This window comes from Saccopteryx bilineata, chromosome 6, assembly GCF_036850765.1.
Source record: "Saccopteryx bilineata isolate mSacBil1 chromosome 6, mSacBil1_pri_phased_curated, whole genome shotgun sequence".
NCBI classification, from domain to species: Eukaryota; Metazoa; Chordata; class Mammalia; order Chiroptera; family Emballonuridae; genus Saccopteryx; species Saccopteryx bilineata.
This window is the reverse complement of record NC_089495.1, coordinates 155,806,929-155,822,181: the sequence shown is the minus strand read 5'-3', so window position 1 is coordinate 155,822,181 and position 15,253 is coordinate 155,806,929. Positions and strand designations below refer to the sequence as shown.

Below are 15,253 nucleotides of genomic sequence, written 5' to 3'. Positions count from 1 at the left end.
AAATCCTAAATTGGTAACATGTGCATATTGTGGAAAGAGTTGTAGAGTCTAAGAAATTTCATGATCATTATCACTAAAGTTTTGTAATATTAAAATGCGAAGGATTGGGACAGGCTGGGGTGTCAAGGTTAAGAGCTTCTATTCCAAAGTCAGAGTCAGGTTGGGTCCTGGCTTAAGTCATTTGCTATTGGTGTGACCTGACTCTTCTGAGCTTCAGTATTCTCAACTGGAAAAAGGAGCCAGTAACCTCAGAGTCAGCGCGAATGAAGAGGCAATGAATCAATATGGATAGCGCCCCATAAAATCTTGCTGTTGTGTTGCTGTCACTACCACCATGTGCTAACTCATAAAATGGTATATTAATTTAGGTTTACTACCACATGCCACTGTATACATACAAAAATATTAAGAAAAGTTGATTTACAAAGTCATTAGTTATGATGCCTACAGAATTAAGTGGGTTATTCTACTCATCTGTGAAATGAAATAGTATTTATTTATTTGGAGTTATTCATACAACTAAGGAATGCTTGGGATCCCCTAGATGACCCTGTAAGATATCATGACAACAGCACACAGAAAAAGCACTCTAGGCATCATATCAAGTACTGACAAGCATTAATTATTGGCTTTTTTATATTAAAACTACAATAGTAACAACAGACAGCAAGATATGAGCGAGAACAGGGGACTTCTGGTTCTTCTTTTTCTCAAAAAAAGTCAACAGTTGAGTTAATTTTGTGCAGACATTTGTCATTCTGAATTTGGTGGTTAAGCCATCTTTAGGTGCAGCAACGTGGAAGATTGCGCAAAAGCAGAGATGGTATCAGATTGCTTACATCACAGACGTAGGTGTGTATCCCCCGCCCTTGTGAAATATGCTTCAGCCTGGGCTTGTTCGAGTGCACAGGCTGGTTTTACAACGTGTGTGTGTGTGCGCGTGCGCATGTTCAAATGGTTCGATTGAAAAAAATTTTAAATAAATATTTAAAGCAGCTATTATTTATCCATATACCCATCAAAAATGTGATCCTGATCCATGAGAAACGGAAGAGAAGTGAGTTGAACTCTGAAGTACAAATGCTTTTATGTGCGGGTTTCTTGTTTGTTTTGGTCTTTTTGCTGCTTTCCTTTAAGGTTCTTACCTGAGAGGATTTGGCAAGCTTCTGAGTATATTCCTTCTCGATCTGCTTCAGTCGGCCGTTGGCCTAAAAAACACACGGACAAGAACACACGCAGACAGTGACCTGTGAGCCGATATCTTGCACATGCCTATCACCAGGCAGCTGGCCGGCTGCCAGCCGCTCCGCCCTTCGGAGCAGCCAGAAAACCACAGGGCTTGTCTTTGATCTAATGCCAACTATTCATCACTTAAAAAGCAAAAAGCAAAAAGCAAAAAAAAAAAAAAAATCTCTCTTGCCAATTATTAGACAAACACAGACTTCTGTGGAGAGAAAGAGAAAGAAAGGGGGAAGAAGGGACAGAAATAGACAGCACAAGTGTGAAACTCAGAAGGTAAAGTGGGGAGAGGGAAGGACAACATAGGAGAAGGAAGAGGAAAGGGGGGGGAGGGGCTGGATGAAATGCAATGCTCTGTCCTTTAAAGAGAAAAGAAATAGAAGCTCCTGGACAGAGGCAGAGAGATTTCTGTATTCTCTCAGCAGCTGAGTCCCCAATCTGTCTAACACACAAGAACTATTTTTTGCAGCAACAGATATATCTAAATCAAACAATTTTCCTGTCTTGGAAGTATGGTGGCCTTGCCAGAGTTTAAGTCCACGGACTCAGGGGTATCCTCTGCCACTGAGTCCCGACATTTTTGTACGTGACCTGCTTTCTGGCTGTGGGGAAGCCTTTGGGACCCTCCCTTTATCCTTAGTGTGTGAAAGTGCCACAGACCTAGGCCAGGGCTTTCCCCCTGTTATGTAAGCACTAAGTAGGCCCTTTTATTAAAAAACTTTTTTAAAATTAATTTTTAGAGAGACAGAGAGAGATTGATTTGTTGTTCCACCTACTTATGCATTCATCGGTTGATTCTTGTATGTGCTCTGACTGAAGATTAAACCCCCAACCTTGGAGTATCAGGATGATGCTCTAAGCAAATGAACTAGCGACCAGGGATTTAAATCACGCTCTTTCATCACGAAAGGAGGTTTGGGTCACTACTCTCCTCATTTCCTCTGTTTTTACCCTGGTCTCTCTTTTTCTCTGCAGCTCTGATTGACCTCTCAGGTTTAGCCTCTTCTTTTTCTTACTGTTTCTCTTTTCAATTTCTTTATCTCCGTGATCTTTTGTAGATATTTCTCAACTTTTAAATTTTGCCATACTACTTATAATTTCCAACAGTAATTTTGTTTTCTAAATAGAATCATCACTCCCCTTTTTACAGATGAGGAAATAGGCACAGAGAGGTTAAGTAACTTGCCCAACATCACACAGCTGGAAGTAATCGAGCGAGGACTCAAGCCCACACAAGAGAACATGGGTGCTTTACCAGCTAGAGCACATTGCATAATGCCTCTCAATACAGTCTCTGTTTCTCCTCAGGTTACTAATTTCATATATGCCTATACACATCTGTATGTCTATATCTTTACACACACACACATTTAAACTTTTCTTCTTCTCTCTAGAGTGTCTGTGTTTTTCTGAGTTCCCTTTATTTGCTTTGCCAGTCTGATTTGGTCTCTGATTTTAACTTTACTTTCCTCAATTGTCCAGTGATTGTTGGTGTTTTTTTTTTTAAATTTAAAATGAGGCCTATTCAAATGGGCAGGCCTGGGGATAGGTACATGTCAGCACAGGGTGTCACACAGGGGCCTGTACTCCCTCATGCCAGTATCCAGCTGGACAGTCTCCTTGGACCACTCTGCCAGAACTACCTGGCAGCACAGATCTGGCTGCTCATGTTTCCAGGAGAGCACCTAGGTGTTTAGGATATTGACCCTTGCACACTTCTGTTTTGCATTTTGCCCATAGCTCTACCTAGATCCCCTCCCTTATTGTATCTCTCCAGAGAGCAAACCAGGGAGGGGTAAGCGGCAGACATAGCATAAATTAATACAGGGGTGGGCAAAAGTAGGTTTACAGTTATGAGTACAGAAGAATTTATTCTTATATTAGTATTTATTAATTATTGCATTATTTATTTGTATTAGAACTGTAAACCTACTTTTGCCTACCCCTGTATGTTGAAACCCTAATCCCAATGTATGGTATTTGGAGGTGAGGCTTTTGGAGGTGATCAGGTCAGAGGATAAAGCCCTCACGAATGGGATTAGTGACCTTGTAAGAAGACCAGAGACCTTACAATCTTTCTGCCATGTGAGTAGACAAAAAGATGGCAGTCTGCAACCAGGAAGAGAGCTTGCACCAGAACTTGGTCACGCTAGCACCTGATCTTTCTGGCACCAGAACTGCCAGAAGGAAATTTCTGTTCTTGATAAGCTACCCAGTTTGTAGTGTTTTGTTATGGAACCCAAGCTGACTAAGACAATAACCATGTGTTTTATGGACTTACGTTCAAAAGCCATTCTGTAAAATTTACTCCATAAATCTCTCTGTATCTATAAACCCAGTGACTACACTGGGATTTTTGTCTTTTCCAGAATAGATAAGGCATGTGACAATTGTTTTTTCTTTTTTTCTAGTAAGCAATCAGACTCTATTCCAGCTCTATAATTAATAGAATTAAGACCACTCTGAACCTCTTGAGGTTCATTTGTCTTTGCTCACATTTTGCTCATATGTGTGTGTGTGTGTGTGTGTGTGTGTGTGTGTATATTTTTTTTTTTTGGTATTTTTCTGAAGTTAGAAGTGGGGAGGCAGAGAGACAGATTCCCACATGCGCCCAATTGGGATCCACGTGGCATGCCCCCAGGGGGCGATGTTCAGTCCCTCTGGGGCTTTACTCTGTTGCAACTGGAGCCATTCTAGCACCTGAGGCAGAGGCCATAGAGCCGTCCTCAGTGCCCAGGCCAGCTTTTTCTCAGTGGAGCCTTGGCTGCAGGAGGGGAAGAGAGAGAAAGAGAGAAAGGAGAAGGGGAAGGGTGGAGAAGCAGATGGACACTTCTCCTGTGTGCCCTGGCCCAGAATCAAACCCAGGACTTTCACACACCGTGCTGACGCTCTACCACTGAGCCAACTGGCTAGGACCTGCCAATATATTTTTTTAAATCATAAAATGCTTGGTAAAGTATTTGTTGCTTATTAAGAAACACAGAGCTCTTACTATGTACCAGGCCTGGTTCTACGTGCTTTAAAACCATTTACTCACTAGGAAATAGATTATAATGTCATAAAGATTAAGTTATCTTTCCTACAAAAGCTGGGAGTCCGAGATGCTGGTTAGTGCAGGTTAGCCTAGGTCTCAGCTACAGTCTGTGGCCAGCCAGCCAGAACCCCACAAACACATATAAGTTCTTTTGAAGCTAACTATTCATCCATTCATTCACTCCAGGCAATTGGACTAGAGCAATGACCGAAAAAGACAAAAATGTCTCCCTACCTTTATAGAACTTCTATCTTGGGAATAAACAATATAACTTATAAAAAAGTAGTAATATGTTATATGGTACAAGTGCTATGGAAAGGATGAAGCAGGAAAGAAAGATGAGAAGTGATCAAATGTAGGAGGTAGTTACAAATTTTAAAATATGAAAGCTAGGGAAGGCCTCACCAAAAACGTGATCCGTGAGCAAAGACTTGGAAGACAATGAGAGAGCTATAGTGAACTCTATGGGAAGAGCACGCTAGGCAGTGAAAGCCAGTACAAAACACTGAGGCAGAGGAAACATGGCAGGTACAAGGCACACTGAGTTGGCCAGTGTGGTTGGATCAGTGAGCAATGCCTCCCTTGGACAAGATGAGGTTTCAGAGACCCATCCTGCATGTCACTGTAGGAATTGTGAGGAATGTGGTTTTTAATATGAGTGAAATGAAGAGACACTGAGAGTTTTCAGTATAGGTGTGACATGATTTAAGTGTTATAAGATTACTCTAGCTCTTGTTTGGGGCAAGAATCATACAGAGAAGTGAGTTGACAGTCTATCACAAATAATCCAGGATGGGAACAAAGGAGGTGAGCAGAAGCAGTCAGGTTTTGAGGAAAGTAGAGCCAACTGGATATGCTGTATGATAAAAATAAGTGAATCAAGGATGACTTCAAGATTTTTGTGCCAAGCAACTAGATGTGAGAAAAAGTAGAAATACGTGAGCCAAAAGCAGGAGGAAAATCAGTCAAGAGTTAGATCTAGAAATGACAGATGGTAAAATTAGTAGACAAAGACTTTAAAATAGCTACTGAGGCCCTGGCCGGTTGGCTCAGCGGTAGAGCGTCGGCCTGGCGTGCGGGGGACCCTGGTTCGATTCCTGGCCAGGGCACATAGGAGAAGTGCCCATTTGCTTCTCCACCCTCCCCTCCTTCCTCTCTGTCTCTCTCTTCCCCTCCCGCAGCCGAGGCTCCATTGGAGCAAAGATGGCCCGGGCGCTGGGGATGGCTCCTTGGCCTCTGCCCCAGGCGCTAGAGTGGCTCTGGTAGCAACAGAGCGACGCCCTGGAGGGGCAGAGCATCACCCCCTGGTGGGCAGAGCGTCGCCCCTGGTGGACGTGCCGGATGGATCCCGGTTGGGTGCATGCGGGAGTCTGTCTGACTGTCTCTCCCCGTTTCCAGCTTCAGAAAAATACAAAAATAAAATAAAATAAAATAGCTACTGAAACACACCCAAATATTTAATAAATACATGAATATAATGAAGAGAGAAACAGAAGATATTTTAAAAAAAACTAGTCTAGGGCATATTATCCAAAAATTTTTTTTCACTGTATAGGGTTAACAATAGATTCAGCCCTAGAGAAGAAAATATCACTAAATATAAACAGAAAACATTTTCAATATCCAAAGGATTGCCAGAGAGACGTAACACTGAAAGAATATAGTGAATAGTCTTAGTAATCTATAAGACTATATCACATCATCTGTCATATGTGTAATTGCATACCAAAGGGAGAAAGATTTGGAAAAATATGTGAAGATACAATGACCAAAATTTTCCAATATGAAGAAATTTATAGACCTACAAGCAAAGAAGACCAATGAGAAAAAAGATAAACAACAACAAAAAAAACACATCAAGATAATTCATAATCAAATTGCAAGAAAATAAATAAGATAAATTCTCAAAAGCAGCCAATATAAATGGGTGCATTAAAAAGATAGGAATGACTGAGGATTTTTCAACTGAAACTAGGTTAGCCAGAAGATAATATAATGAATCTTTAAAGTGCTGAAAGAACCCTAGCTGGTTGGCTCAGTGGTAGAGTGTTGGCCCCGTGTGTGGATGTCCTGGGTTCAATTCCTGGTCAGGGCACACAGGAGAAGTGCCCATCTGCTTCTCCACCCTTCTTCCTCTCTTTTCTATCTCTCTCTTCCCCTCCCACAGCCAAGGCTCCAATTGCTCCATTGGAGCAAAGTTGTCCCGGGTGCTGAGCATGGCTACATGGCCTCTGCCTCAGGCACTAGAATGGCTCTGGTTGTAATGGAGCAACATCCCAGATGGGCAGAGCATCGCTCCCTACTGGGCTTGCTTGGGTGCATCCTCGTCGGGAGCATGCAGGAGTCTCTCTCTGCCTCCCTGCTTCTCTCTTAAGAAAAAAAAGTGCTGAAAGAAAAAACCCTGTCAATCTAGAATTATATATCTAGTGAAACTATCCTTCAAAATTAAAGATGAAATACAAATATCTTCAAACAAAAATCTGAGAGACTATTTCACTAGCAGTCACATACTACATAAAAAGTTAAAGGAAGTTGTTCAGATAGTTGGAAAATGCTATCAAATAGAAACATAGGTAAACTCAAAGGAATAAAGAGCATTAAACTACAGAAAATAGCTATGTAAAAATAAGTTATCTTTTTCTCATTTTAAGACTTCTTTGAAAGACAATTTGCTGTTAAAAGCAAAAATAAGAGTATATTGTGAGGTCTGTAATATATGTAGAACAAGATAATTACGAAGTAGAGGTATACTGTTGTTAAAGTATACCTTACATTATATGCAAACTGATATAATAGTATGTGAGGGTAAACTGTAATAAGATGTATATCATAAAAGACAATAGAGATATGTTTAATAAGCCAATAGTAAAAATAAAATGGAATATTAAGAAGTACTCAATGAATCCAATAGAAGGTATGAAAAAAGGAAAAAAATATGGGACAAATAGAAAACAAATAGTAATATAGATTAAAACAAACAATATCAATAGTTATATTAAGTATAAATGTTTTTAAAATTCTATTTCTGGTCCAGGCTGAATAGCTCCATTGGTTAGAGTGTCATCCCAAAGCACAGAGATTGCCAGTTCGATCCCCCATCAGGGCAAATAAAGGAACAACTCAATGTTTCTGTCTCTCTCTTCCCCCCTTCCTCTCTTGCTGAAATCAATAAATAAAAATTTAAAAAAAAATATAAAAGAAGGAAAATTAAGGATAGTGTATGTAAAATGAAATATCTCCTTAGTGCTTAGAGGAAACTTTTGGCTTTGAATTATTTTATTAGCAAAGAAGAAAGACCTAAAATGTGATGTAAGGGTCCCCTGAAGAAGCTTGAAAAAGAATAGCAAAGTTTTTTATCAAGTAAGTAGAAGAAGGAAAAATAAAAAGAAAGCAGAAAAACAACAGAGAAAAATCAATGAAATAGAAAACAGAAAAACAATAGAAAAAAGTTGTCTGAGAAGAGATCAATAAAATCAATAAACCTTTGATAAAATGAAACAACAGAGAGAAGATATAGATTAGCAATATCAGGAATGAGAGAGGGGACATCACTATCAGATCCTACAGACATTAATCGAGCAGTAAGAAATATGAACCTACTGCCAAAATTTTTTGAGAATTTAGATAAAATGCATAAATCTCTTAAATGAAACAAATTACCAAAAGAAACTCAAGAAGAAATAGAAAACTCAGAGTCCTATATCCCTATATGCATTAAGCACCACACACACACACACACATAAACTCTCTCTTTCTCTTTTTCTCTCCCTCTCTCCCTCTCTCTCTCTCTCTCTCCTATATTCAGGTCATAGTGGTTTCACTAGTGAATTCTATCAAATATATAACAAAAGAAATTACATCAATTTCACATAAAATATTCCAGAAAATACAACATGATAACAGGTTAACCTGTTATCAGGAGTGACATTCTTCCACCAAAGCATGGGCCCTGCCTCTCAATATAAGGTATTAAAAGCCTTATACCATTTGTTCTCCCTGGTGTTGCTTCCTTTCACATCACCAGTATTTTATTCTATACTGACTCCTTTCCATATAATTACAAAAAGGCTAGTTTTAACACACACACATCCCACAGCTCTCCCTGAAATCCTGATACATCCCTGTGATAGTTGCCTAAACATTTACTTTTAGTTCTTTCTCTGTTGGGTGCTGGGTGTTTACGGTGGTAAAGATTTAAAGCAGTTGAGGAGGAGACAGGTAAGTGAATAAGTAAAATATAGCATTAAGTGTCACAAAAGAGCTGTGCACAGGGTATTATTAGGGAAACACGGTGAGTACCTGACATCAGAGGCTGCTGTAAGGAGATGAATATTAAAGGATAATGATGATAATCATCATGATGATAGCGACAAAACAACTAATACTCACTTTGCTCTTACTGACACATTCTTTAAGTGCTTTACACATATTAACAGATCCAACCCTCTTAAAAACTTTGTGAGATAGGCACAATTATTGTCCTCATTTATAAATAGTGAAACAGAGTCAGAAAAGCTAAAAAACTTGCTCAAGCTTATCAGCTAGAAATGAATAGGAATCAAGTAACTGAAAAAAAGAAGAAAATTTTAGGGGAAAGAAATAATGTGTACTCAATCTTGAAGGACCATGGTATCTTTGAGGCACCATGCTTTCTTTTCTTCCTTCACAGTTACATTTTTTGAAAAGGTCATCTCTACTCACAATCTCCACTTTCATTTGCTCATTAGCTCAAGAAATACTTATTGAGCAGCTTGATGACCACCCATTCTTTACTTATGGTCTGAATTTGACTCTGATTCCTCCATTCAACTTATCAGTGACCATACAATTTATCCATACAACTCATTGCTGTAATAGGAGGCCATTTTTATAACACTCAAAAAAATTTTTTTGTATTTTTCTGAAATGAACAGCCGGGAGTGGGGTGGTATGTGGCAAACGGACTCTCGCATGTGATGGACCAAGATCCACTCGGCATGCCCACCAGGGGGCGATGCTCAGCCCATCTGGGGTGTTGCTCCACTGCAATCAGAGCCATTCTAGCACCTGAGGCGGAGGCCATGGAGGCCATTATTTTTTATTGTAAAAATAAATACAGAGTGTGGTGATGGTTGTGCAATTCTATACATTTATTAAAAATTCATTAAACTGTACTCCTAAAACTAATTTTATACTATGTAAATTATACCTTAATAAAGCTATTTTTTAAAAAGTGCGCATGTGTGTGTGTGTGTGTGTGTGTGTGTGTGTGTGTGTATTTGGCTCTATCTGTCAATATGCCAAGTCAATGTGTTGGACACATTCTCTGTCCACACAGAGTTATAACTGTGGTCAATACTGTGGGCTAAAATAATGTGTATTTCATGGCAAATAACCTAAAAATAGCATGGAACAGTGATTTTCTGCTCTTGCTATAATTCATAAAGACTAATTTTCTCACCATTGCAACATCATATTTCCATGACTACCACCCATAAATGATCATCTAAGATTTAGACAGACCCCCCTCCCAACTCACTGAATAAGAAAGCAAACTGTGAAAGAAGCTTATGGAACTAGTTAAAGAATTAAGATCTAATCATATTTCAAAAACTCACCCTCAGAGAAGCTCTCTGAAGCAGAGGCCACAGAAATGGAAACTCATTTATTACTTGGGCAGAAATACAAACTTTAAGAGAATGAGGGAGGGAAAAAAACTTTACTTTGCTCTAGGGAAGAAGCAACTATTCTCTGATGTGCAAAAAAGAATTTATCATCAAAGACCAAATATAAATGGGGTCAATTAATTTTTTTAAGAACCTCCACCTTCTATAATATTTTTATGTCTTTGCTACTGTTTTGCTTTACACCAAAATCTAACATTCCATGGTTTGACAAATGTTAAAGGAAAAGGACTACTGTATTTAACACATTTTAACATATATAATATACATTTTAAATATATTTAATATATTTACACATGAGTGGCACCATTGTTGGTATAGTGCCTTTTAGGAAGCAGATAGAAGATCTATTTCAAATATTTGAATTCAGCCATCAGAAAATGTTGACATTTTCTGTCAATGTCCAATGATCAAATGATGTTACTTGAATTATTGGTCAAGAAATAAATTATTTCAAATAAGCTTTGCCTTTAGGAGTTAGATGTCCTCATTCAGCATACTCATAAATTACATTAATATTTTACTTATTACTTTTGAAGCTTTTACTTTTTGGTTAATTTGTACAGGAAAAATGTAATGAAATAATGTATTGCAGGAAGTTTACTGGGTTTGTAGACAGTTCAAAATAAAGCAGTAATCTCCATATATAACAAAAGTTCTGTTTCCATCACTGGATAATTTGGAAGTTGGCAACAGGTGCCGGGAGGACATTCTTGAGATTTAGTCACTAGATCTTCCTAATTAAAAATGGCCTAGAGCTTATCTGGTTTTCCAGCCTCATTCATGCCGAACTAGAATTACCATACCAACTCTAAAAATTACTCAAAATGCTGACAACAATGAGTGGGATGCCTATGTAAAGCATGACCTATCCCCTATCAGTCTGCAAATATATTGTCTTCAGTTAGTCTTGTTGCTGTGCAGATGAGACTCCCAAACCTACTCCCTCTTTTTCATGAACTCAAGTTTCTCTGGTTGACTATTCCAACATCTACGGCCCAATGGTAAGCAGTAGAGCATGGTGGTTAAAAGCACAAGTTTTGAAGCTGAACAAACCTGGGTGATGTGACCACAGGCAGATTATTTCCCTTTCCTGGGTATTATTTTATAATATGAAGATAAAGTGAACAATAAAGATTAAATAGGCTCTGGCTGGTTGGCTCAGTGGTAGAGTGTCCACTCAACATGTAGATGTCCTGGGTTCTATTCCTGGTCAGGACACACAGAAGAAGTGCCCATCTGCTTCTGCACCTCTCCCCCTCTCATTTCTCTCTCTCTCTCTCTTCCCCTTCTGCATCCATGGACCAACTGGAGCAAGTTGGTCCTGGGCATTGAGGATGGTCTCTGCTATCCTAGTTCCATGGCATCTGCCTCAGGTGCTAAGAAGAGCTCGGTTGTTGAGCAATGGAGCAACACCCCAGAAGGGCAGAGCACGGCTCCCTAGTGGGCTTTCCAGGTGGATCCAGTTGGGGCACATCCAGTTGGGGAGTCTGTCTCTGCCTCCCCTCCTCTCACTGAATAAAAAAAAGATTAAATAGGACTAAGGTTTAGCAACATAGGATTTGTAGAAGTTCAAGATGGCAAGGGATCAGAGGGTGGTGAGTAAGCATTGTAATGAGGACAAAAACAGGGTTTTTTGTTTGTTTTTTTAATGAGTGAAAGAATGGAAAAAATGAAAAGTAAAGCAGGGGTGATCAAAAGGGAATTGGATAGACTGAGTGAGGTCTTGAAGGTGAACTAGTTGAGTAAGGCTGAGATCTGAGGAATGGCTGCATTTTCTGACAGATAAAGTGGAAACAAGATAGAAGTGACTTTACTATAGCTGAGCTTACACAGTTGCATGGCCAGGCTATTAGGAAAGGTAGCTATCAGAATCTATCTTTTGCAGTTAATTCTAGTTACTCTTTCTTGCTCATTCTTCCACTCAGAAGCCATGAAAATTACCCGTTTGCCTCAGATTCTTTATTGGGAAGCAAATTTTTTCCTGACATGTCTCCAAGACCAGGCTGCACCACTTTCAACACTGCAAATAATTTTTACTTGTAAATGTTTAAGTTATATTAATAATTAGCACATACAAAAATATACCTTGTACACTTATAAAACATGATAAAGAACCTCCTGAAATGAGCATTACTTATTATCTAGAACTGCAAATGCCAGGGCCTCCCCCACACTTATAAAACATGATAAAGAACCTCCTGAAATGAGCATCACTTATTATCTAGAACTGCAAATGCCAGGGCCTCCCCCACCCCACTCCATCCCGGCTCTTCCTAAGAATTACCCACTATCTTGAATTTTATTTATTGCCTTGCTTAAAAAATTATACACATAAGTACCTCCAAGATATCAATTACTTTTATTATTTTTAGCTTTCTATAAACATAATCATGATCTATGTAATTCCCTGAAATGTACTGTTTTAAGAACGTCAGATGTTTCATCTGAATCTGGGTTTCCTTCATTTTTGCTGTTTTAGACGATTTGGTTATATGAAGAGATCAACATTAGTCATCTTCTCTTAATGAGCATTTGAACTTTTCAAGATTTCCTCCATGAGCCACGCTGCTGTGAACATTCCTGCTCACATCTCCTGGTGCATGTTTGTGAGTTTTCAGGGCACACGCTAAGGGGTTGAACTGATGGCTCATAAATCAAATGTTCGACTTGAGAGGATAACGCCGCCAACGTTCTATGTTCTCACCACAGTCTATGAGTTCTTTGTCTTTCATACTTTCAGTCATATTTAGCATTGTCAGATTTCCTACTTTTAATAACAGCTTTAGTAAGATATAATTCACATGTCATAAACGTCATACTTTAAACCTTTACAATTCAGTGGGTTTTAGTACAGTCACAGAGCTGTGGAGCTATCACCACTATCAAGTTGCAGAACGTTTTCATCACCTTAAAAAGAAATCCCAGACATTCACAGTCACTTCCCATTTTCTCCTCCCCATGTCACTGGCCAACCACTAATGCATTTCTCTACTATGGGTTTTCCTATTCCAGACATTTCATATAAACAGAACCATATAATACGTGGTCTTTCATGACTGGCTTCTTTCACTGAGCACATTTCCAAGGTTTATCTGACCTGTGGCATGCATCAGCACTGTGTTCCTTTTCACTGTCAAATAATAGTCCACTGCATGAACATACCATACTTTGTTTATCCATTCATCATTGTGTGCACATTTGGGTTGTTTCCACTTTTTGGCTACTATAAATAATGCTACAGCAAACATTCTTGTACATGTATCTTTTGGAAATATCTTTTCAATTTTCATGAGTATACACCTAAAAGAGAAATTGCTAGAGCATATGGTGACTGGATGTTAAACATTTTGAAGAAGTATCAAACTATTTTCCAAAGTGACCACAATGTTTCTGGTCCCCACCATCAGAGTATGAGGGTTCCGATTTCTCCACATCCTTGCTAAACCTTGTTTTCCATGTTTTGATGATAGCCATCTCAGTGGACAGGAAGCGCTAATGACATTTTTGTTTTGGTTTGTGTTCCCTCAGTGACCAGTGATAGTGAGCATCTTTTCTTTGCCTGGAATGCAGTAGATGTATTAATGGGTTTCTAACACCGAACCACTCTTGAATTCCTGCATTAGATCCGGCTTTGTCACAGTCCTTTTTATATACTACTAGATGCCATTTCTACAATTTTGTTAGGGTTTTTACAGATTAAACATAAAATTGGTGTGTAATTTTCCTTTTACTTCCCCTGGCTGATTTTCATATCAAGGTTATACTGGCCTTGAGTGGACTGGGGAATATCTCCTCTTCTTCTTCCTTCTGATAGATTTTGCATATTATTGAAATGATCAATTCTTTGACAGTTTGATAAGAACTTGAGTATAAAATCATTTGGGCCTGATATTTTCTTTCTTTCTTCTTATGTGGCTGTTATATTTTATTTTCCAATGAACACTGACAGAACCCTGAGCTGCTCCCTCTGTGGCTGCCACTGCGGTCCTCACCTCTTGGCTCCCTAGTACACAGTACGGGAAACACAGAGGCGCACGTCATGCTCTGAAAGCTCTGCTTGCTTTTGGTTCTTCATGGGGATGCTCTAAAATACTGGTTCCAGTCAGGGAGGACTGGACTTCAGAGGCATCACAGCATTATCAGAGGCCACAAGAAAGAGCCTGTTAGGATTGCTTAGGGCCTGCAAACAGAATCTCCATGATCTCTTGTTGAGGGGTGTCCCCGCCACCTCCATTACAGATGCTGAGTTCTTTAGACTATTCAATTTCTTCCAACGAGGCTTTTGTAGCATCACTGCTAAACATTCCAACTTATCTAACACCTCCCTCAACTGGCCTTTTATTTCTTTTCAGACCGAAATCAGCACCTCACGGCATCATACCTATATTCCAATTACATGTTATTCTGATCCCATTTAAGATGGGGGGGTCTTAATCTTCATATGGTTTTTTTGGGATGATTTGTTTATGCCTGATGTCAGATTGCTTTACTAGAGCATTAGCATAAATCTCCAAAATTTCACCAGAGGGAAAAAAAAAATCAATTGAAAGGATGATAATAGGAGACTAAAAGGGAACCAAAATCTTGAGAAATAATTTTGCAAAGCTTAAACGTCTGTTAATGAGCTATAACACATTTAGAGAAGTATTTCGCCAAAAGGGGTTACAACAAAAGAAGAAAGTAGAAAAAATGACAACAGAGTGAAGATAGAAAATTTTTATTTGTGATTCAAAACCTACTGAATCAAAATTGCAGGATCTTGTGGCCTAGGACCCCGCATGAAAAGCTCCCCTGTTGTTTCTGATAATCTGCCAATTGGGGAACCACTGCCCTAAGAAACTGAGGGCACTTTCCTAGATAAAAGTATGAGAACAATAACTTATAAAGCACATAGTTTCCATTCACACTTCTGCTATGCTGTCTCATTTCTACTGTGATTTTTCTGTGAAAAGAGCCCAGCAAGTTGAGATAGGCTACTTTAAATAAATAAATATCATCAACTTTTAAAACCCCCAAAAGAGTTTCTATGGTAACCCAGAACAAAGATAATAACCATCAAGATCTAAATAATCAAGGCTGCTTAGTGATCTTAAGCTGGCTTACATTTAATGGTTTTAAATGCAGTAAAAAGCAAACAGTCAACTAGCTCTAAGGAGTCCGAGAGTATTACTACAAGAGTATTTAACTAATTATGAGGTCCCCCCAAGCCCCAAGTAAATATACAACGGAATAGATTGTTTAATCATGAAAGTAATTAAAATACATAAATACAATCTTCACTGAGTCCATTACTCTTGGCATGTAATTATTTATC

The 15,253-nt window shown here is 38.9% G+C and overlaps 1 protein-coding gene across 4 annotated transcripts in view; it reads right to left on the bottom strand.

Moving 5' to 3' along the window:
* CEP112 (centrosomal protein 112) overlaps nt 1-15,253 on the bottom strand; it is a 471,596-nt gene that overhangs the window by 104,721 nt on the left and 351,622 nt on the right. For 3 of the 4 annotated variants that reach the window (XM_066235884.1, XM_066235887.1, XM_066235885.1), the window contains exon 22: nt 1,146-1,208. The exons of the other annotated variant lie outside the window; for it this stretch is intronic. In XM_066235884.1, coding sequence (XP_066091981.1) covers nt 1,146-1,208 — 63 coding nt within the window. The remainder of the gene's footprint in view (nt 1-1,145; nt 1,209-15,253) is intronic. 4 annotated transcript variants of the gene reach the window in all.